The following is a 20,152-nucleotide window of genomic DNA, read 5'->3' as shown; positions in this document are numbered from 1 at the left end:
ATTATTATTATTTTTGGGTTCACGAGGGGAGAGGGAGAGCCACCAACGCCAGATAACCCACACCACCATTTCTGGTTCAATCAAATTGGCAAACGTTTCCAAAACACCATGTCACGAGCCACTACAAGACAACCCATTTTCCTCTCTCACTTATAAATCCCACCTTTTTGTTTTCAACTTTTAACCAAAATTCAAAGCTTTTCTGAGAAAAACGAGACCCACCCACCCAAGAGAAATGGCTCGATTTCACCCCTTCAACTCCTTTCTTCTTCTTTGTCTCGCCATTGTTTCTGCGCCCACTCACGCCCTCAACGTCGGCGTCCAGGCCCTCGATGCCTCAATCACTCTGGTTCGTCTTCTTCTTCTTCTTCTTTGGCTTCTTCTTTGGCTTGATTTGATCTGTTTGGTTTGGTTTGTAGAGCAAAGATTGCAGCAGAAAATGCGAGTCAGAGTTCTGTTCAGGTTCTTCTAATTCTTCTCTGGTTCTTTTTTATGGGTTTGTGTTGTTTTTGGGTCTTGTTTTTTGAGCCTTGTCTAAATTTTGGAATTTGCAGTGCCTCCACTTTTGAGATATGGCAAATATTGTGGGCTGTTGTATAGCGGCTGCCCCGGCGAACGCCCCTGCGATGGCTTGGATGCTTGTTGCATGAATCATGATGCCTGTGTTGCTGCCAAGAACAGTGAGTTTCCCTTCCTTTTTCTATACCCAATAATGCTCATATATGACTTAATTAAGGGGAAACCCAAAACAAAGCTCACGAGATCTTATGTTCAAAGTGAACTGGAGATTTGTGGTTTCTAACATTTACGAGCATAAATAATATATAGTAAAAAAAAATAGACGATTCGATCTACGAGAACCCCTAATTACTCGACAAACCTAGTTCGAGTGGTAAGGAATCTTGGTCTCGAATCGAACTGGGACGTCATTTCGTTCTCGTAACGAGAGCGAGTAGAAAAAAGACTCGGGTATGTAATTATTAGGAATGGATTTGTTTTTAGGGATATGATGAATGAAGGGTAAGAAATTGATTTATAAATTTTAGTGTTTGATTGAGAATTAATAATTTTTTTAATTTGTGGAATCATTAATTTAAAAAGTTAAGTGGTTTGATGGGAAGGGTAAAATTGTCTATTTATGTGAGTGAACCAATGAACCTCACATGTAAGGTGGCTGTGACGGTCCATGGATAGCTTACTTTATAATTAAATAAATGAAATTTTATTTATTAAAAAAAAAAAAACAGGTAATTTCCAGCCTGTAATTTTGATTTTAAATTGTTTATATATATGAATAAAGAAATAATTATTTGGATTATTTGGCAGATGACTATTTAAGCGAAGAGTGCAGCAAGAGCTTCTTGAACTGCATGGAGAAGTTCAAGAGATCAAAATCGGCTCCTTTCAAAGGGAACAAATGCGAAATTAGTGAAGTGGTGGAGGTCATCTCCTTTGTCATGGACGTTGCCCTTCTTGCAGGCAGAGTTCTTCACAAGCCCTAGCATTTTTAATTCTTCACCCAACAATGTTTGATTTGTATCGAAAATTAATCTCGTATTAATTTTGTTATGTTCTAATAAATGTAGTATTTATGATTAGAACTCTACAATCGCCGCCTCGTATTTTTAAAACTCGACCTTTGTAAAAAAAATGTTTTGTTTCTTTCTCCAACTGACGGTGGGATCTCACAATCCACCTCTCATGGCCATCATCTTCGCTCTTACAAAAAAATGTTTTGTTTCCCTCTCCAACTGACTGTGGGATCTCACAATCCACCTACTTTCAACTGACTGAGATCTTACAATCCACCTTCTTGGGGTCTAACATCTTGACTTTTATAAAAAAATATTTTCTTCCCATCTCTAAGTGATTATGAGATCTCACAATCCACCTCCTCGCCCAACATCTTGGCTCTTGTAAAAAATGTTTTGTCCCCTCTCTAATTGACCGTGAGATCTCACACTCCTCCTCCTTACCTCCTTAGGCCACAACATCTTGACTTTTATAAAAAATGTTTTGTTCCCCTTTTTAACTAACCGTGAAATCTCACAATTCACCTCACCGGGGCCCAACATCCTGACTCTGATACTATTTGTAATTGTCCAAGCTCATCGTTAGTAAATATGTATTAGCCTCACAATTTTAAAATGCGAGAGCTTCTACATCTTTAGAAGTAATGCTCCGTTTTCTTCTCCAACTAGAAAAATGTCGAATTTAATAATTTAATAAAAATAATTGGGGATAAAACAAATGAACTACAATTATATTTAACCAATTAAAGGGAATTAAAATCCATAGTGACCATCATTATCAAAATATGCTTATTTGTCTATAAAAGAATGACATTATTCCATAAGACAATTTCAAAACAAAACACACGTCCTTGTTCTAAGCCACTCTCAATTCATTTCAATTTTCAACTGGGATCGGCTTTATTCAGTTCCATCTTCTTCTGATTCCACGCCATTATTGACCGACACCAAGCTTTTCCAATTTTCAACTCACCCTTCCTCATTTTCGCCTCAAATCCTTCATTTGATTCGAGCAGAATGATTTCAGATACTCTTAACCCGGCCGATGACTCTGACGGTATCCGTAAGTTCTTCAACTTTTGATTCACTTCGTCTAGTAATTTTGTTTTTCATGAATCTTGCCGGTGATGGGAAATTTGGTGTGGATTTGTAGGCGATCGGCTTCGAGAGCACCTACTAGTGGTGAACGAGGAAACCAAAAACGGAGGAGTGGATGATCATGTGAAGATTCGGATACGTAATTTGACGAAGTTTTCGGACGGAAAGGAGAATCCGATTCTGAGAGGTATCAATGTGGATATACTTAGGGGGAAGATCGTCGGAATTATTGGCCCGAGCGGCAGCGGCAAATCCACAATGCTTCGGGCTCTCAATCGGCTGTGGGAGCCGCCAGCGGAGACGGTGTTTCTGGATGGCCACGATATCGTCGATCTCGACGTTCTCGGCCTTCGCCGGAAAGTCGGGATGCTCTTCCAGATTCCTGCCCTATTTGAAGGTGCGCCGATTTCTCGATTTCTCTTGTTTCTTCACGTCTAGGGTTTCATGTGTGCCATTGGAAATTTTGGGAAATTCCTAGAAAATTGCAGGCGAAAGTAAACTAGTTTGAAATTAGTTGTGAGCAGTTGACTTTCTTTGAAGAAGTCTAAATCATCATAACTTGTTTTTTAAGAACAATGATGCATTACTTTTTAAATTCTTCAAACATATGTTGGGTCGTATGAGAACAAATTCAAAGTGGTTTTACTTTTCTGAGAAGCCTATGCGTTTAGACTATTACCGTCAAAAACTTGGCTGCAGCAAATATGCTTTGCTAATCCATTTTATATACCGTCCTTCAGGCACTGTTGCTGATAATATCAGATATGGTCCACAGTTAAGGGGAAAAAGGCTTAGTGATGATGAAGTTCATAAGTTACTCAATCTAGCGGACCTCGACTCCTCGTTCTTTAGCCAGATTGGTTCTGAACTATCCGTTGGGCAGGCTCAACGAGTCGCGCTCGCTCGGACCTTAGCGAATGCACCTGAGGTATATACACTTACTTGCATTCACCGAATCACATAACAACATGTCTTCTCTTAGATTTTGCTAGTGATATTGAGAAAACATGAACGAGTCATAGGTAATTCGATACGAAATTTAGATAGTTGGGCAGTAGATTATGTGGTCAGGATCGAGATGGTATGGAGATGAATCCTCTCCTTCCCCTCATCAAGGAATTTGAATGGCATTTGTGTTTGGTTGTTTATGGCTGTGTAGTTTAGCAATGAATCCAACTTCTGCTGTGTGTTAGTATTGTTGATCATAGGCATGTCTACTCTGCTGAAGGTATTGTTGCTAGACGAGCCAACGAGTGCATTGGATCCGATCTCGACTGAGAACATCGAGGATGTGTTGATGAAGCTGAAGACGAAATGGGGATTAACAATAATAATGGTTTCCCATAGCATCAAACAAATCCAGCGAATTGCAGATGTAGTCTGCCTGCTAGTAGATGGCGAGATCGTTGAAATCCTCCCACCCGACAAGCTCTCGGAAGCCAAGCACCCGATGGCCCTCAAGTTTCTCGAACTCAGCTCTTGAAACAGCCCTTGATACTGTGTGTCCTATGTTTGCAAACTCTCCTAGAAGTGGAATAATATAATGAACATGGAACTTCTCTGGTAACTATTAGATGCATGAAGTTTGAGATTGGGCATTGGGACGATGAAGGGAAAGAGTGAAAATTGTAGGACGAAAAAGACAGAGTGAGAGGCTAAGTTTGTGGGCTTGAGAGTGGGGAGTCGGCAAACTGAACCAACAGGGGCGCAGGCCACGGGGGACCGATCCAATGGTCTGCTCTGTTGCACGCAGACCCCCAACATCAGTCACGTGCCCAGTTACCCACCGGACCCACATTTACTTCTGCCACGTCACCATCCCTGCTCTGTCTACCGTGTTTGTTCGATCTTCACTTTTTTTTTTTTTTTTTTTATATATATATATTATTAATATTAATTATAAATATTTGAGAAATAGTTAATATTAATTAATTAATTAGAAAATAATAATGTAGACAGCTTTTTGGGTTTGTTTGGCTTGTTTGCTTTGTTTTTGCATGATCTCTCCAAAATCACATCCATGCCCAAATCCGAATCTTTCTTCCTCTCCCCCAGAAAACTATTATTATTATTTTTTTAGTCTAAACATAAAACAAAAGGCAATAATTAAAATTGAAAATTCCTATTTGCTCCCCCCCACCCCTTTCTCCTTCTAACTCATTCCTCTGTTTGATTCAGACATGGGCACCCTTCCCGATTCCTTCTTATTCTCTCTGATTTTCCTCTTCACCGTCGTCTCTCCAGCCGCCGCCGCCGCCGCCCTCCCCGGCGATCCTTCTCTACACCTTTTGCTTCCTCACCCAATTCTGTATCGCTTCAAGGCCATACAGGAAACTGTTTTTGATGCTTCTCCATCTCCCCCACCGCCGCCGTTGCCCTCTCCTCCTCCACCGGAAGACAAACCCGTCTACTCTACGTTCCGGCCTAGCATGGCGGTGGTTGTCGGCGTTCTCACTACCACTTTCTCTATCACGTTCCTTCTCCTTCTCTACGCCAAGCACTGCAAGCGTGGGAATGCGGTGGTGGTTGGGTACTCGAGATATCCCAATTCGGTGATGGGCGCTCCGAGCTTCACGACGAGGAAGAACTCCGGCATCGACCAGGCGGTAATTGAATCGCTGCCGATTTTTCGATTTGGGTCGTTGAGCGGTCAAAAGGAAGGCCTCGAATGCGCCGTTTGCCTCGACAAATTCGAACAAACGGAGATTCTTAGACTCCTTCCGAAATGCAAACACGCGTTCCATGTCGAGTGTGTCGATACTTGGCTTGACGCCCACTCCACTTGCCCTCTCTGCCGCTACCGAGTCGACCCGGAGGACGTCTTATTAATCGAAGACGTCAATATATTTCTCTACAACCCGGCGCCGGCGCCGCCTCCGCTGCCTCCGCCGCGGGATTCAAACTCTAAGGATGTAGTATTGAACTTAGAACAGGGGAGAAAAAGTGGCAAGGCTGGATCCGGGAGAGTCTCCGGCAGACACTCATCGGTGGGTGAGAAGCGAACCGGTGAATCCAGTCGCCGAGATCCGGCATTGTTGAGACGATCCCTCGACAGCAAGAGAAGCGAAACGGTGGCCATCGGGTGCTTCGATCGGCACCGGAAGGACGGGCTACTTTTGCCGGACGAGAAAACTAATCAGAATCAGAATCAGAGCAGATTCGAGCACCGGATCATAGTGTCGCCAAGGGCGCCGGTGGTGGTACAGGGGCAGCAGAGATGGAGCGATGTACATGCGTCGGATTTGCTGTATCTACGGTCAGAAATGATAATATCTGACAGCCGCAGGTTTTCGGTAGCTTCATTACCATCGGAATTAAAGAGACAGCGACGGATGGGGATCATGGGGAAGCATGCCGGAAAAGGGACCGGGTTGATGATGGCAGACGTGTAATAAATAACGGTGTCAGATTCAGAAATCACGGACCCAACCAGCTTCTAGAACAGAGCAAACCCTCCCTCCCCCCAAAAAAAGGTAAAAAAACAGAGTAACCAACCCATTCCAATTTTCTCCACTCCACCAACCCATCACCGTCGAAAAGTACCGGCGGACGGGGGGTACTGGCGGCGGAGAGAGGAGCGGCCAAAAAGGGAAAACAGCGGAGGGGCAGAGGGAAAAGCGGATCTTGAAAGGGACATGGAGGGCAATGGAATTAACGGGGATGAGAAGGGGATTCTTAGTTTTTTCTTTTTATATATGTTAAAATTTTAAAAATACATTTTTTCTTTTTTGTGGGTAGGGAAAAATAGTGTAGGAATAACGAACCTATAATTTTTATTTTTATTTTCTTACATACCATGTTGTCCCACGTTTCATGTTTGGCTCCATGATGTGCTCTTCTAATGTTCTATGTGATATGATATGATAGCCTTTTTTTCATATTAAAAAGTAAGTTCATATTGTGAAGAACAATCCTCTCTAGGTTTTATTAGGGTCTAGACCTAGAGTCGATCGACCCTTTCATCCATTAACACGATGACACACACCCGATAATCAATCTATAAAAATTCAAATCAAGGAAGCTCTCCAACAAGAGGGTTTGGCTCCATGCCTCCACTCGATCTTGAATTTCTCGAATGGAGGAGACCATTTGACATGATTCCACTCGATCGTAAGAATAAGAAGAACAGATTCCTTCGATTTAAATTTAATTCTCAAATTCAGTTTTGTTGGATGGAGAACAAGAAATAAGAGCGAATATATATATTTTAAAATTTGATTAAGCCTGTTTTATGAACAATGAAATGGCTCCAATGGCGTTTTAGAGAGTAAGAGAAAAAAAAAAAAAAAAAAAATAAACAAAAAAGTTCCAATGGTTGAGAGTCGTTAATCGTTACTTCTCTGTTTCAGATTTCGGAAGCGTAAGAAATGTTACGCGCCATGACGATCGACAGCTTCTCCCTGAGAAAATTGGTGTCCGGAATCGAGACTCAGCAGAGACCCTGCAATCTGGAGTCGTCTTCTACACCCAGCCGCTTTCAGTGGAAATCGATATCGAAATCGAAATTTCCTTTGGTTCCACGGACCAAATCTACGAAGCTTCGCATTGGATTTCATTCTAAGCCAGTCCATAGCCTCAATAAGCTCCCGTTTATACGAGTTCGCTGCTCCGTCTCCGCCCTCTTTCACTGGTTAGTACCACTGTGCACAAGCCCCCGATTATCCATCTCCTTCTGTTAGATATCCTTGTGAAGATGTTAACAAGTATTATGCTAATGTAGCACAGTTAACAGGTGAACCTCTCAAACGTAAGCTAAATTCCATCATTGCTGCACATCATTCCTTGTCCTATAAAGAGGTACCTTATAGTTTTTATTATGAACTTTTAGCTATAGCTTGACTGCTTCTTCTAGCTCGTTTAATACGTCGACTACGCATCTATTGCTCGGCTAAGATGATGTAATGAACAGGTCTGGGATGCCATCAAGATTCTTGATGCTGCTGATGTGGACAAACCAGAAGCCTCATCAGAAATGTAATGCTCAATTTTATTTGGTTTGTAATTTCCATTCATACAAATCTAATTATTTCATGGGAATGCAACTTTTTCCGATTTTGGTGACGCGGGCATGTTAGTTAATTGCACCTTATTATTCTACATAGTTAATGAATTCTACCAGAATATTTATTGTCAGTTTATACCACAGAGTGAAGATTTACTCGCAAAGGGTTGTGTCAAAGTCGCTAGCAGGGAAGCCTGAGGGTTGGAACAGTAAGTTCTTGAGCAAACTAGTTTTTGACCTCAGGCTCTAAAGGTTTCAGTTTAAATAGCTTTCATGGGAATTTTAGTAAAAGATTTGTATGACCATTACATACTTTATTGTAAGAGATAGAACATTCAGTATGTGGTATAGCAAAACAAACTAACAGCAGCACTCATATATGAAGTGTTATTTTTCGTTTTTCTTTCCATCTTGTTATTCAGGGGAGCATTTGTGGCCTCGCTCTTATGGGCTCAGAAGAGGTCCATCCCTGACCGATTTACAGAATATCCATCCAGCAGATGCAAATGGTAACTTGAGAATTTTCCATTCTGGCGACAAGTTGATGAAAGTAGTTTGATATTAGTAACTAATTGAAGGTTGTGCAGTGAATTCCTCACGGGGAAACAAATATTTTGGAGAATGCTAAGTTAACTCCCCAGAATGTATGAAGCCAGCCTACAAAGAAGCTGCTTATGATACTGAAACAGACAAGGAAAAATGGGCACCACCTAAGCGCGTAAGAGTTTTGTTAAACTTTTGGCAATCTTGAAATTGAGATTCTTTCTTCCCCAGGAAAAACGATTATGGATTCAAAGTCAGAAACATTGCAATGGTTAAATATTGAAGGCAGTGATTACTAGAATTATATTTTTTCTTATATATCATGATTTTCTTATCTGCAATGGTTTTCACTGGCAGGTTAGAGGAGATATAGCACGGGCAGTAATGTATATGGCAGTCTGTTATGGGTTCCACCTTTCTGATTCTCCAGACAAGGGTAAGTTTCAAGAAAAAAAAAAAATGCAGTAATAGCCGTCCAATGCAATCATTTATATACATTTAAAAAAATGCATTGGCGCGTTTACACAGATATTCTTTTGCCTCATGCAGTAGTTTAATAACTTTTTCCTTTCACCGTCTTGGAAATTACGATAAGCAGAGCAGTGTTTGAAGAGATAGGGAAATTTTTTTTGTAGTGCTACGATGTCAAGTTATATTAAGTGATAGTCCTGGGTTTAAGTTAGTGCATGGAAAGCTTAATAAAATATGATGTTGTCATTCAGGATTCAGGAGTAGGTGATGGGGCTGTGTTTTCGCTTCTGTGGATCAGTGGGATGGGGCCTGAAACTAAAATAATCCAGGAACAAAAATTTGTATTTTTTTTTCTTAATATACATAAAAATGGTTGTTCATATTTTAAAAGATTCATCCATCTTCTGTAGGAAATAAGGAGATGGGCTTAATTTCCACATTGTTAAAGTGGAATAAGAGTGATCCGCCGTCAAGAGAAGAGAAATTGAGAAATGAAAGAATATGCAAGTTTTATCAGCACAATAGAATTCCGTTTGTTGATCATTCAGAATACGCTGATCTAATTTGGAAGTAAATTTCTCCAACTTGTGAAAGCTCAAAGTTCCTTAAGAGGAACAATGACCAATGTCAGTCACAACCACAAGGTAAGAGTTTCTTAGAAGGAGATATTCTTTTGTCCTAAGCGATCTCAATCTTGGAAGAGGAAACCATGAAGGTAGCAATGCATAATATGAGATTTTGGCTTGTATTTATTCATGATGAAATATGTACAAGATAATGTTTCATGGAAGTTATAGTTCTTAATGAATACCCAAAAGCTTTGACATATTAGGCTAAGCCTCGGGTAGATTTGAACTTGTTAATATAGCCCGTTATTTCTTCGGGTGAGTGGGTTTAGGTATTAATTTAGTTCTAATATAAATGATGGTGGGAGATATTACTACAAGAATTAGAGTTTAGAACTTCTACTATAATATTATCATGTCAAATTGTCTTTAAACTCAAAAGCTTAAGTTGTTAAGATATGAAAAAAAAATTATCAATCCGTTTTTTTCTTCTTGGCGTCTTCATTCATCTAAAGCTTCATTAGCCACCAAAATTCACCAACAAATACAACATTAGTTAACGATGTTGTGAGATAACACCCTTTTTAACTTTTACAGAAATAATAGTTGTGAATGTCTTGTTGATGCTGGAATTAACATTGCAATGTTGTGAGATAACATCCTGGAAATCTAGAAAAAGTATTCACAATCAAGAATATGTACGGAAAACATCTATATCTTCTACAAGAAATTAGAATAATGCACTTTCTCAAGATGGAATGTAAGTCGATGTAGTAAGCATTTTGTTACTATACTTCGATGACATGTAAACAATGCAGATTAGCAGAAACAAAGTGAAATTACATTAATATTTTTGGTGATAATAATCTCTATTTAACTTACTATAATTGTTCCGTGAAAATTGAGACACCAATGTCCTGTTGACATAAAGAATGAAGACCACGTTAAAACTATATGATAATTAATTTAATTCTTTTCCAATGTTTAAAAAAATGCAATGGCTAGGTAGACAAAGTAGGCATTGGCGTTGCCTTTACTGTAATGGAGAAGGAATGGTATATGCATGATTAGTCAACGAGAGATCTCTGTTCCTTTTAGGCCTTCTTTCCAAGAAGGCTGGTTTCAAAGGTGTTTGAATGATTTCAAATTTGTATGTTAACATGGCAACAATCTCAGACATTGCAGGTCTCAGGTTTCCATGAGGCTGAAGGCATAACAAAGCAACCTGAATTGCATGTACTACATTCTTCTCCACATATCCATCATCCTTCATCTTTGGATCCACAAGCTCGATTAGTGCAGACCTCTCATATAGTTTCCATGCCTGTATATTAGTATGGTTAAATAGTCATATCTGAATACCTTAGAAATTGATAAATACTGGATAATAGTTGTGGGATTTTATACGTACATATTCTGGAAGATACTGCATTTCTGTTGGTAGAGAAAGATTTGTGTTTTTTCTGCCACTGATGATTTCAAGCACAATAACTCCAAAACTGTATACATCTGCCTTTTCTGACAGTTCACCCCTAATTGCATATTCTGGTGCTGTGTAGCCTCTGAACAATTGAAGGGCATGTGTAAAGCTTTAATTTGTAAGATGTGCCTCACAGTAAATGAAATTAGACGAAAAGCTTACAGAGTTCCAGCAAATGTAGTGCTTAGGTAAGCTTGGTCATCTGGGAAGAATCTGGCCAACCCAAAATCTCCTATCTTTGGCTGAAATCTGTCATCAAGAAGAATGTTGCTTGCTTTGATGTCTCGGTGAATAATTCTTAGATGGGAATCCTCATGTAGATACTGCAACCCTTTGGCAATGCCTCTGATAATCTTCAATCTGGTATTCCAGTTGAGGAATTGATCGCTTACCCCTGTTTTGTACCAATTGTGATATACAACGTTATTGCATTGTAAGGTAAAGGGCAGGGAAGATCACATCAGATATAGAAGGACTACTAGTACTACCATATATTATGAGATCCAAACTCTTGTTCTCCATGTATTCATACACGAGTAGCCGTTGAGGCCCATCTGAGCAACAACCAAGCAGGCGAACCAGGTTCTTGTGTTGGATGCTTGTTATCAGTCTGACCTCTGATAGAAACTCTGGTTCTCCTTGTTGGGATTTGTTTAGTGAAAGTCTTTTAATTGCTACCAATCTTCCATCTTCTAGCGTTCCCTATAAGGCTAGGTTCCCATTTAGTCCTAAGCTAAGTTTCTACGGAATAAAATACTTCAACAAGAGGGAGTGTTAGGTTGATCTTTTTTATGCACTTACCCAATATAGACCCTTTTCACATGATGGTGCAAATGTAACAGGAAAGAATTCATATGCATCAATTATTCTAGTGAATGAAACTCATACCAGATAGACGGGTCCAAATCCTCCCAGGCCTAGAAGATTTGCCGGATTAAAGTTCTTTGTTGCCTTTTTCAGTGTGTGAAAGTCAAAGTAACTTATTGAGTGGAGATTTTCGCTTAACAAATCTGCCGATGCTGCAACGTGAGGTGAAAGCACTTACTTTTTTGCAGTATTATAAACATTACTAGTTTCTTCAGATCTAACAATTAACTCTGTTACCTTGAGTTGTTCCTGTTAATAGCTTCACCAATTTATTCGGTGTGAGAAATTTCCTAAAAATCAATATGAGAATCAGCAAGATCACCAGCACAACTAGCATCCCCAGGAAAAAGAAGAAAACTGGAGAATGTAGCAGAGATGAAGAGCTCTTCATCTGACCTTCAGAGGTTCCTGGAACAACAGCATGTAAATTTTGTTGGTTCCAATATGAAAATTGAATCACTATGAAATTACTAGAAAGAGGGAAAGCACCTACAACTTTAAATTTCTTGGCAAAACAAAGGCCAAAGTTAAAGTTCAGTTCCATATCTGGTATGAACTACTGTCAGAATCAGTGTGGAGCTTGTAAATTACCTTCTAGTATTCGGCGAGGCATCCCTCAGTTGGCCTGCAAAACGTAAATGAAGAAGCTTGCAACCAAATATTAAATTCAGGTTTCCCTTTCTCTGTTTTATTGTCTTTGCTTTCTTGTGTTATCTGTTTTATTGTCTTTGCCTTTTGGGTTTGAAGCAGCAAAGCTGATCTCTGAAGTGTGCTGAAAATGCTTCAGCTGAACAGATGATGACACAAAACCAGCATAGTTTCTCACGAAAGAGGTAAACAAGTGGTGAAGTGTGTATAATTCCCTCGGATCTTACAAATTCTCATTTGTTCCTACTGGCAGTTGGCCCTCTGATAGAAATATCCAAACTTCATTTTCACAATTTTTTTTGGCTGATCGTTGTAAAAATGGATAGGGACGTTTGTGTGAGATCTCACATTGATTGGGGAGGAGAACGAATCATTCTTTACAAGGGTGTGGAAACCTCTCCTTAATAGACGCGTTTTAAAAACCTTGAGGGGAAGTTCGAAAGAGAAACTCCAAAGAAGACAATATCTGCTAGCGGTGGACTTGAGCTATTATAGTTTGTCTGTGGTGTCGTACATTAACTGTTATGCTAGTTAGAGCCTTGTTGTGATATCCATCCAGACACTCACAGTGTTTGCTGTCAACAACAGCTAATTGAAAACAACAAGAAATGTGTTCACGGTATGGCTTTGTTATTTGCCTTTCTTTCTTGTTTTTATGCTTGTTCTAGAGATTTCGTTTTATATTATAAGAATAGAGGAGACTCAAATCTGTTGGAGAATATTATTATTTCATTTTTGTTAGGAGTCAAAATATATCTTCAATTCAAGTAAGAGAAAGAGAAGAAAAACAGAGGTGGGACAGAGACCTGGCGGTGGTGGTAGTGTCAATGCCAATGCATTGACTGAAAACACAGACGAGATTGGGTCAAAATACAGAATTCCAAAGGCTTTGACCAATCGTTTTGATGTTTGGAAAAAGAAAGTCAACATGAATGTCAAATCCAAGATTGTTAAAGAGGAATTGAACCGTGAGTTACACTCCTTTTCTTAATCATACTTTTTTTATTAGAACGTCAATCCCAATTAATTACCAAAAAACACACAACCAAATCATTCTCTTCTCTTTCTCTTTCTCTTTCATGTTCTGTTCACCAAAACCAAAGTTGTCTTGTTCACTACCTGTTTGTCTTTTTTCCTGTTAGGATCTTGAGAGTTGAAAATTGGGCTTTTTGAATCAGCGCCAGCGTAGGAGAAGCTCAAACCCATCACAGGACGAGAGAAAAATCAAGGTAAATTACTCATTTTTCTTGAAGTCTTGTGTCTATCTGATTCATAGCCTTTTAGTTTTGTGGCATTTAGATGATCAAACGTTAAAATATTTTCTGAAGTTCACAAGATCGATCAACTTTAAACTTGAAAATTCAACTACTTCTGAACTTATAATATAATAATAAAAAAAGAGCTTAAAATGTAGAGAGAGAAACAGAGAGTAAATGGGAAAAGAAAGTTTTTATTGGAAAGTAGTTTGTAAAATTGAATGCACACTGTCCATAGTTGTTTGTCAGCTGCTACAAAAAAAAAACGAAGAACAGCCCAATATTCAATTCCCTTTCTGTTCACCAAGTAGAATTCCTAATTTTTCGTTTGCCTTTCTGACCCATTTCAATTCAATGCCCTTTCCCAAATCTGGGATATGCGTATCATATTGGTGGGATTTCATTTTCCTATCTCTCTCTTCATATTTTCTTTCTCCTTAAAGCTTCCATCTCTCTATTTACCTTATTGCCATCACCTTGAATTGGAAACCTCAATCAAATTTCATGCATCTTGTTGGGTTGCTTTCACCCATTCCATTCAAGTGAGATTACAGTTGTGTGTGATAATATCATCTCTAATGGGTTTAAACTCTTTACTCTTTCCTTGTAAAGTTTGAGCCTTTTTGCTTTGAAACAAATGGGGACAAGAAAACATCAAATGGGGTTGAGTTGGAAGAGCTTTTGATTTCACTGACATAAAAGTTAGGCTATATCAACAAAAGAAATTAGAACAAACTCAAAGGCAAAACAAAGCTTAAGACATACAATAATAATCTGATCTCAGTTTCTTCTACTTATTGTGAAGTGGGTTAGGGCCAGTAGGAACAACCCTTTTCTCCTCAGAACTACTGGTAGCATTATTGATCGTCTTCTCAGAGCTTGAGAAGAAGCACCCACAACAATACAGCTTCTTTGACTTGCACCTTCTGCTATTCTCCATGGCAATCGTCAAGCTGTTGTTGTCTCTGGTACTGTCTTGAGCCAAGAACAACATCTTCCGAGCTCCGACGACCGAGCCGATGCAGACGAAAACCGATAGCGAGAGCACCAAAATGCTGGACTGAGCTAGCCTCATTGCACCAATTAGTTAAGAACTTTATGATTTAGAAACCATGAGAAAGGTGAGGATGAGAATATATATATACTTGAAAAAACTACAGAATGAAGAATTTACACTTGAAAAGTGACCTGTGAAGGAGGGAGAGAGGAAGAGAAAAGGCAAAAGGAATTGGCAAAGTGAGAGAGAGCGAGAGAGAGAGAAGGGAAGAAGATAAGGAGTTAGTAATAGAGTGTGAAGAACATTAAGTAATGGTACCAATTGGAAGAAACATAAACAGTAAAAGACTCTTATTTATGCATCAAAATCGCTCTCTGATCCAAAAAAAAAACCTCTTCACCAACCCTCATTAATGGCCATTGGATGAAATATCATAAATAAATTTAAACAAGACAAGGATTTGTAATTGGGAACTGTAACAAAAGCCCAAAACACAACATTCTGTTCTCATATATATATAGACCACAACCAAAACAAACAAAAAAATATCAGTTCCTCTCAATAACCAGTGAGTTATGGAGGAAGCTTTGTATGTTCAGGACCTCCTCGTGCTTCCAAAGGGCCATGTGCCATTAAAAGCTGACATTCAGAGAAAAGGGTAGAGAAATAGCATAGGGAAAGCTTGGGGGAGACGTTCATGGAGTTAATGAACAAAAACTTCAATCTTTTTTATGTTTGCTTGGCTTTGCATTCATAGTGTGAGTTGTTTGTTAGTGTTGCCGTCCGTTTGGCCTGGCCTGAATGATGAAAATCTCAGAACTTTTTTATGGCATTGAATTAAAGAGGGTTGTTTTTCTGTTGGTAAGGGCTTTTGAATGCTTATAAAACTTGAAATTGTGTGTCATAAGACATCATAAGAGAAGTCCCCAACATTATGCCGTGGTCGGTCCAATCACCGATGGAAACGTATTGAGGCTCCAACTCAGGCACTTTTAGATGCATGTCAACTAAGAACAGGCTAGACTTGAATGCAGAGACACCTCCACCACCACATAATTTGCTACCCACAAGTATAAACCATCATAAGTGGCTGAGTAACGCCTAACAATCCCTCTCCTACGAAAGCCAAACACCACTCCTTCCAACTTTCTAAAAGGTGACACCACCTTAGAGTAAGTACTTATAGGAAGCTTACTACTAATAGATATTATATTTTTTGGGTTTTTTCTTTCGGGCTTGTTACAGAGAGGTTTGCACGCCTTTATAAAGAATGTTTTGTTCTCTCTCCAACTGATGTGAAATCTCACAGTCTACTCCTTTAGAGATCTAGCGTCCTCACTAGCACTCGTTCCCCTCTCCAATCGATGTGGGATCTCACAACTTTTGCTTCGAAAAAAAGTTGTGATAAGAAAAACTCATTTTTTCATGCTCGTACTACGGTTAAGCAATCCTCTTCGAATAATTCCTCCAATCCAAGGATAGCTACAATATCCTGCCCATTCTTTGTAACGTTGTAAACCTTTAAAGTATATGGATTGATCATCACATTCGTACAAAGAATTGACAGGATATTTGGTGGCGATATTGACAATTTTGTCACCATTAAAAATGGTGGAAGAAAGGAAAGAAGAGTTACAGAGATTAGAGAGGTTGAAAAACCTCTTAGTTAGTATGCCTCCTCAATTAACTTGTCCCAAAACTAGTAACACTCTAATTACTTTGCACAGAAAGGCAATTATTAATTAATAAAACTTAGCTGAGCTGCAAGAATGATTAATTTCCTATAAGCCCTCATGTTTAGAGGGTTAGGGTTTTGAGTTAGAGAAATAAATGAGGTAGGGCTGCTCTAATCTTCATAACCTTATTATTATTATTATTATTTTTTAAATGTTGCTTTACTCAGCCTTGAGAGACAAGGCTATGGGTAGAATATTAAAAAATGTTTAAATTAAATTAAATTATATCATTTTATTTAATACTTTTGGTGTCGTTAATCTGTAAAGCCCATGAAAACTTGTAAGTTGCTTATACCTTTTTCATTTATCTTTTAGATACTCTGGCTGTTCGTCGAGGTAGATAGCTTTCAAGAGTTGTACGGTCACAAAAGAGGTCGTCTCAGGGCATTAGTCCATCAATAAATTTTGATTTTTTCGCTTAATTTTTAATTTTTTTTAATAAAGAAATAGAAGAAAAGTATTTTGATTGAATCAAATTTTGGGCATGAAAAAAGAAAAGGCTTTATTTATTTATTATTATTATTTTTTAACAATATTTCAAAATAAGTTTGAAGGTAATAAATGAAGAAAAGTCAATTTAATTTTTTGTGTGGAGGCAATCATTTAAAATGAAAGAAAAAAGTGTCCCTAAAACCCAAAAAGTCTTTTATTATTATTATTTTTTAATTATCTCTATACAAATGGAGTAAGCCAAATACTTCCCACAACTTTATATTTTACCTATTAACAATAATTCAATCTACAACCCATTTAATTAACTTTTATTGAATTAAAATTAAAAAATTTACGTCCTTTCAAAAGAGTGTCAATACACTTCGACCTTTCTTACTTTTAAGGTTGGTTTGCTTCGAAGTTCATCAAAAGTCTCTTGGTCAACTCTCAAAAGATTGGTTGAAGGCTCGATAAATCCTAGGGGCTTGATCAAGTAAACTAAGATGACCCATTAAGGGATTCATTGCCCAACTAAATGAGGTCTAGATCAACCTTTCAACGAATCAGTTTTCTAGATCTTTTGGCTGACTCCTTTAGAGATCGCACAAAAATAGAGCTAATCCGTTTTATTGGATCAGCCGTTTCGTGACTATTAACTCGGACTTCTTAGACTTTTCATATTTAAATTCCATCCCAAACAATTTTGGTGTAATTATAGTGAAAAGAGAGGATTAGTTGTGAAAAGTCAGAGTCAATAAGGACCTCCCAAGAAATATATTATGCAAATGATGAGTGCTATATTTTTATCAACTAATATTAAATATTTAGAGAGAGAGAGAGAAAGACCCTAATTTTATTTAATTTGGTGACTTCCATTATTAAATTTCATTATTTGTTTAATATATTCATCATAATTCATTTTCTTTTGGTAATTAATTAATTAATTAATTATGATTAATGAAATAATTTTCTTATTATTATTGTTTTTCCTGGACTTTGTTACTTTTATATTATGCCCTCCTATTATTTGCACAATAAATTCTTTGAAAATTCCAACAAAAATAAATGAGTGACATAATTTTGTTTATTTGTATATAATTTTATACATCTAATTGACTTATGTTATATTAATTAATTATCAGATAGCTTTAATCTTAAAGGTTAAGTTTTAATTAATTTGTTATAATTATTTCCCTATTAATTTTAACAAAAAAAAAAATTATAAACTCATTCATTTTAATCAAATAAGTTTGAGCGAAATTGACCATTAAATAATTTTTTTCGAGAAAAATTTTATTAGAGCGTTGAAATTATAATAATTTTTAAAATTTGAGGTGTAATGGAACAAAATAAAAAATTTAAGATTAGATTTCTAATTTGTTAATCGTGGACATTTGATTTACGTAATTAATCTTTATAATTAAATACGTAAGCTTAACAATAAACATTATAATGGATGTAAATGTATTTGTTTTAATTATAGATTAAAATAATAATAGTAGAAATAATAATAATTATTATTATTACAATAATAATATATTTAACACTCACATTATTGTATCAGGTCACAATCAAAATTTCATTTTCTAAAGAGAGTCTGCGATTGATGGAAAAATCTTTTTAAATTAAATCTGTCTTGTCTTATCCAATGGAACTTGGACACGTAAGAGATATCTTTTCACATCCACAAAATGATACTAAAAAAAAATGTCGAGAGGTAAGACATTAACACCTCACGCTCACCATGAATAGATATTGTCTAAGTTTTAAAATGCGTCTTCTAAGTAGAAGTTTCTACCCTCTTACAAGAAATGTTTTGTTCTCCTCTTCAACCAACGTGAAATTTCACGTAATATATATATATATATATATTTATATGATTTTGTTTGATAATATTATATTTATAATATTTAGAAGAGGTGATTGGCGATGATTACAAAGAAATATAAACACATAATTTGTTGACATGATATTTGGTCAAAGATTAGGTTCTTAAAATTCAAAACCCTTTTACTCTACCAACCCAAAACGAAACTCCATCATTCCCAATTTATATGCAAAACAATTTATTAATTTATTTATTTAATTTATTTAATTTATTATTATTATGTAATATTCAACAAAAGTCCAACTTTGATTTTAAAGTTCCCATTGTCAAAATTATTTGAGACCACAAGAAAAGAGAAATTATGGTCCAAAATGGTAATTTCCATGAAAAATATAAACCAAGAAAATAAAAATTATGGTCCAAATTGTGTAAATTATAAAAGTTGAATTATTCAACCATTGTAAAATTAATGAGAAGTAGAGGTGAAAAGACAAATTAGACCCCCACTCATTTTTTTTTATTATGTCTTAAACCCTATAAAATTATAGGAATTATGCTTAATTAATTCCTATTTAAATTCCTTCTAATTAATTAATTTTTTTTTTAAAAAATAGAAATGATTCATATAATAATCTAAAAAGGCTGTAATGTTATTGAGCTTAAATTATTGATCCCTTTTCCTGTACTAAAAAAAATGACATTAAATTACAGTGGCGGAGAGTTGGGCTCGACGGCGGCGTTGGCGGCGGGTGTCCTGGTGATCTTGTCGCATGAGGGGCAAATTGTGAGCGTCGCCGCCTTGGGGAGCTGAATATACAACTGGGAAGCTCCGAGTTTGATGGATCTTAATTCATGCAACTCTTTCTTCAACCTCCGATTCTCTTCGTTCAGCCTCTCGCAGCATTTCTTCAAGAACTCGCAGTCCACTTCCGTTTGCTTCAATTTCGTCCTGTTTTTTTTTTTTTTTTTTTTTTTTTAATTCAAACAGAGTTATTTATTCATTTTTGAAGAAATTAATGTTTTATTCTTATTATAATTATAATTATTATTATTACCTTGCACGTCTGTTTTGGAACCAGACTTCCACTTGTCGTGTTTTGAGGTTTAATTGGTGGGCAAGTGCCTGTTTCTGAGCCTACAAATCCATGCAAAAACAATAAAAATCAAATAAAAATCAAATTTTTGACAGAAAAACGAGATGGGTATTTGAGAAAAATGAAAATTATGCAAAATGGTGAAATGGGTATTTTTTAAAAATGAAAATTATGCAAAATGGTGAAATGGGTATTTTTTAAAAATGAAAATTATGCAAAATGGTGAAATGGGTATTTTTAAAAATGAAAATTATAGAAAATGGTGAAATGGGTATGAAAAAAAAAGAGCTTACAGGATTCAAAGTGGTGTGAAGTTTGAAGCTTTCTTCGAGCAAAGTGGCTTGTTCTTTAGAAAGCCGAAGCTTTTTTCTCTCTCTTTCACGTTCGGAGCCGAGGCTGTTGGTAGTGGTTGAATTAATGGGCAATTCTTGCTTCGGAACCAGGGTGAAGGAGAGGTCAGTGAAGGATTTAGGGTTGATTTTCTGCATCTTTTTGGGGACGTATTCGCCAAATCCAGAGCCGAGGCTGAGGCCGAGCCTGATGTTGCAGAGGTCGTCTTGGTCTCCCATGGCGGATGTAGAGAGAGAGAGAGAGAGGGAGAG

The 20,152-nt window shown here is 37.2% G+C and overlaps 4 protein-coding genes and 2 long non-coding RNA genes across 12 annotated transcripts; 5 read left to right on the top strand and 1 right to left on the bottom strand.

The window, feature by feature from the left end:
* The first annotated feature begins 91 nt into the window (after positions 1–91).
* LOC111472609 (phospholipase A2-alpha) lies at positions 92–1,604 on the top strand. Its single transcript, XM_023118228.1, has 4 exons — positions 92–349; positions 420–462; positions 555–680; positions 1,327–1,604. The coding sequence occupies exons 1-4, from the start codon at positions 236–238 to the stop codon at positions 1,500–1,502; spliced, it is 459 nt and encodes a 152-aa protein (XP_022973996.1). The 5' UTR covers positions 92–235; the 3' UTR covers positions 1,503–1,604.
* A 747-nt stretch (positions 1,605–2,351) lies between these two features.
* LOC111472598 (ABC transporter I family member 17) lies at positions 2,352–4,224 on the top strand. The gene is made up of 4 exons (XM_023118221.1): positions 2,352–2,595; positions 2,686–3,027; positions 3,371–3,558; positions 3,859–4,224. The coding sequence occupies exons 1-4, from the start codon at positions 2,550–2,552 to the stop codon at positions 4,111–4,113; spliced, it is 831 nt and encodes a 276-aa protein (XP_022973989.1). The 5' UTR covers positions 2,352–2,549; the 3' UTR covers positions 4,114–4,224.
* Positions 4,225–4,246: 22 nt separating this feature from the next.
* On the top strand, positions 4,247–6,454 carry LOC111472589 (RING-H2 finger protein ATL43). The gene has a single exon (XM_023118209.1). It carries the CDS (start codon positions 4,811–4,813, stop codon positions 6,020–6,022), a length of 1,212 nt encoding a protein of 403 aa, XP_022973977.1. The 5' UTR covers positions 4,247–4,810; the 3' UTR covers positions 6,023–6,454.
* Positions 6,455–6,867: 413 nt separating this feature from the next.
* Positions 6,868–9,472, top strand: LOC111472618. Of its 7 annotated transcripts, XR_002715460.1 has the most exons (9): positions 6,868–6,897; positions 6,980–7,260; positions 7,351–7,427; positions 7,540–7,604; positions 7,777–7,841; positions 8,055–8,141; positions 8,220–8,350; positions 8,533–8,611; positions 8,898–9,472. It is a non-coding gene; the product is annotated as an uncharacterized LOC111472618 (long non-coding RNA). The 7 variants fall into 7 exon arrangements; XR_002715458.1 differs by lacking the exon at positions 6,868–6,897 and having other exon boundaries at positions 6,905–7,260; positions 7,363–7,427; XR_002715457.1 differs by lacking the exon at positions 6,868–6,897 and having other exon boundaries at positions 6,905–7,260; positions 7,356–7,427.
* Positions 9,473–10,226: 754 nt separating this feature from the next.
* Positions 10,227–20,119, bottom strand: LOC111497330 (putative receptor-like protein kinase At4g00960). Its single transcript, XM_023148104.1, has 13 exons — positions 19,983–20,119; positions 19,844–19,875; positions 19,512–19,591; positions 19,316–19,405; positions 14,293–14,523; positions 12,292–12,346; positions 12,151–12,184; positions 11,797–11,849; positions 11,581–11,711; positions 11,181–11,394; positions 10,855–11,086; positions 10,624–10,774; positions 10,227–10,536 (listed from the first exon to the last, which is right to left on the bottom strand). Exons 1-13 carry the CDS (start codon positions 20,117–20,119, stop codon positions 10,246–10,248), a joined length of 1,731 nt encoding a protein of 576 aa, XP_023003872.1. The 3' UTR covers positions 10,227–10,245.
* LOC111472635 lies at positions 12,643–15,629 on the top strand. Its single transcript, XR_002715469.1, has 4 exons — positions 12,643–12,826; positions 12,950–13,175; positions 13,350–13,436; positions 15,060–15,629. It is a non-coding gene; the product is annotated as an uncharacterized LOC111472635 (long non-coding RNA).
* Positions 20,120–20,152: the final 33 nt, after the last annotated feature.

The sequence above is a fragment of the Cucurbita maxima genome, unplaced genomic scaffold (genome assembly GCF_002738345.1).
Source record: "Cucurbita maxima cultivar Rimu unplaced genomic scaffold, Cmax_1.0 Cma_Scf00002, whole genome shotgun sequence".
NCBI lineage: Eukaryota > Viridiplantae > Streptophyta > Magnoliopsida > Cucurbitales > Cucurbitaceae > Cucurbita > Cucurbita maxima.
The sequence above is the reverse complement of the archived record's forward strand: the minus strand, read 5'-3'. Positions and strand labels throughout refer to the sequence as shown.

Excerpts from the sequence above, each read along its gene's own strand:
- LOC111472589 (XM_023118209.1), top strand. The coding sequence starts at position 4,811 with ATGGGCACCCTTCCCGATTCCTTCTTATTCTCTCTGATTTTCCTCTTC.
- LOC111497330 (XM_023148104.1), bottom strand. The coding sequence starts at position 20,119 with ATGGGAGACCAAGACGACCTCTGCAACATCAGGCTCGGCCTCAGCCTC. Across the intron at positions 19,876-19,982 it reads TCCTTCACCCTGGTTCCGAA|AAAGCTTCAAACTTCACACC; the intron begins GCAAGAATTGCC and ends CTTTGCTCGAAG. Across the intron at positions 10,537-10,623 it reads TGCAGTATCTTCCAGAATAT|GCATGGAAACTATATGAGAG; the intron begins GTACGTATAAAA and ends ACTAATATACAG.
- LOC111472598 (XM_023118221.1), top strand. The coding sequence starts at position 2,550 with ATGATTTCAGATACTCTTAACCCGGCCGATGACTCTGACGGTATCC. Across the intron at positions 3,028-3,370 it reads GATTCCTGCCCTATTTGAAG|GCACTGTTGCTGATAATATC; the intron begins GTGCGCCGATTT and ends ACCGTCCTTCAG. Across the intron at positions 3,559-3,858 it reads CCTTAGCGAATGCACCTGAG|GTATTGTTGCTAGACGAGCC; the intron begins GTATATACACTT and ends ACTCTGCTGAAG.
- LOC111472609 (XM_023118228.1), top strand. The coding sequence starts at position 236 with ATGGCTCGATTTCACCCCTTCAACTCCTTTCTTCTTCTTTGTCTCGCC. Across the intron at positions 350-419 it reads TCGATGCCTCAATCACTCTG|AGCAAAGATTGCAGCAGAAA; the intron begins GTTCGTCTTCTT and ends TTTGGTTTGTAG. Across the intron at positions 681-1,326 it reads CTGTGTTGCTGCCAAGAACA|ATGACTATTTAAGCGAAGAG; the intron begins GTGAGTTTCCCT and ends ATTATTTGGCAG.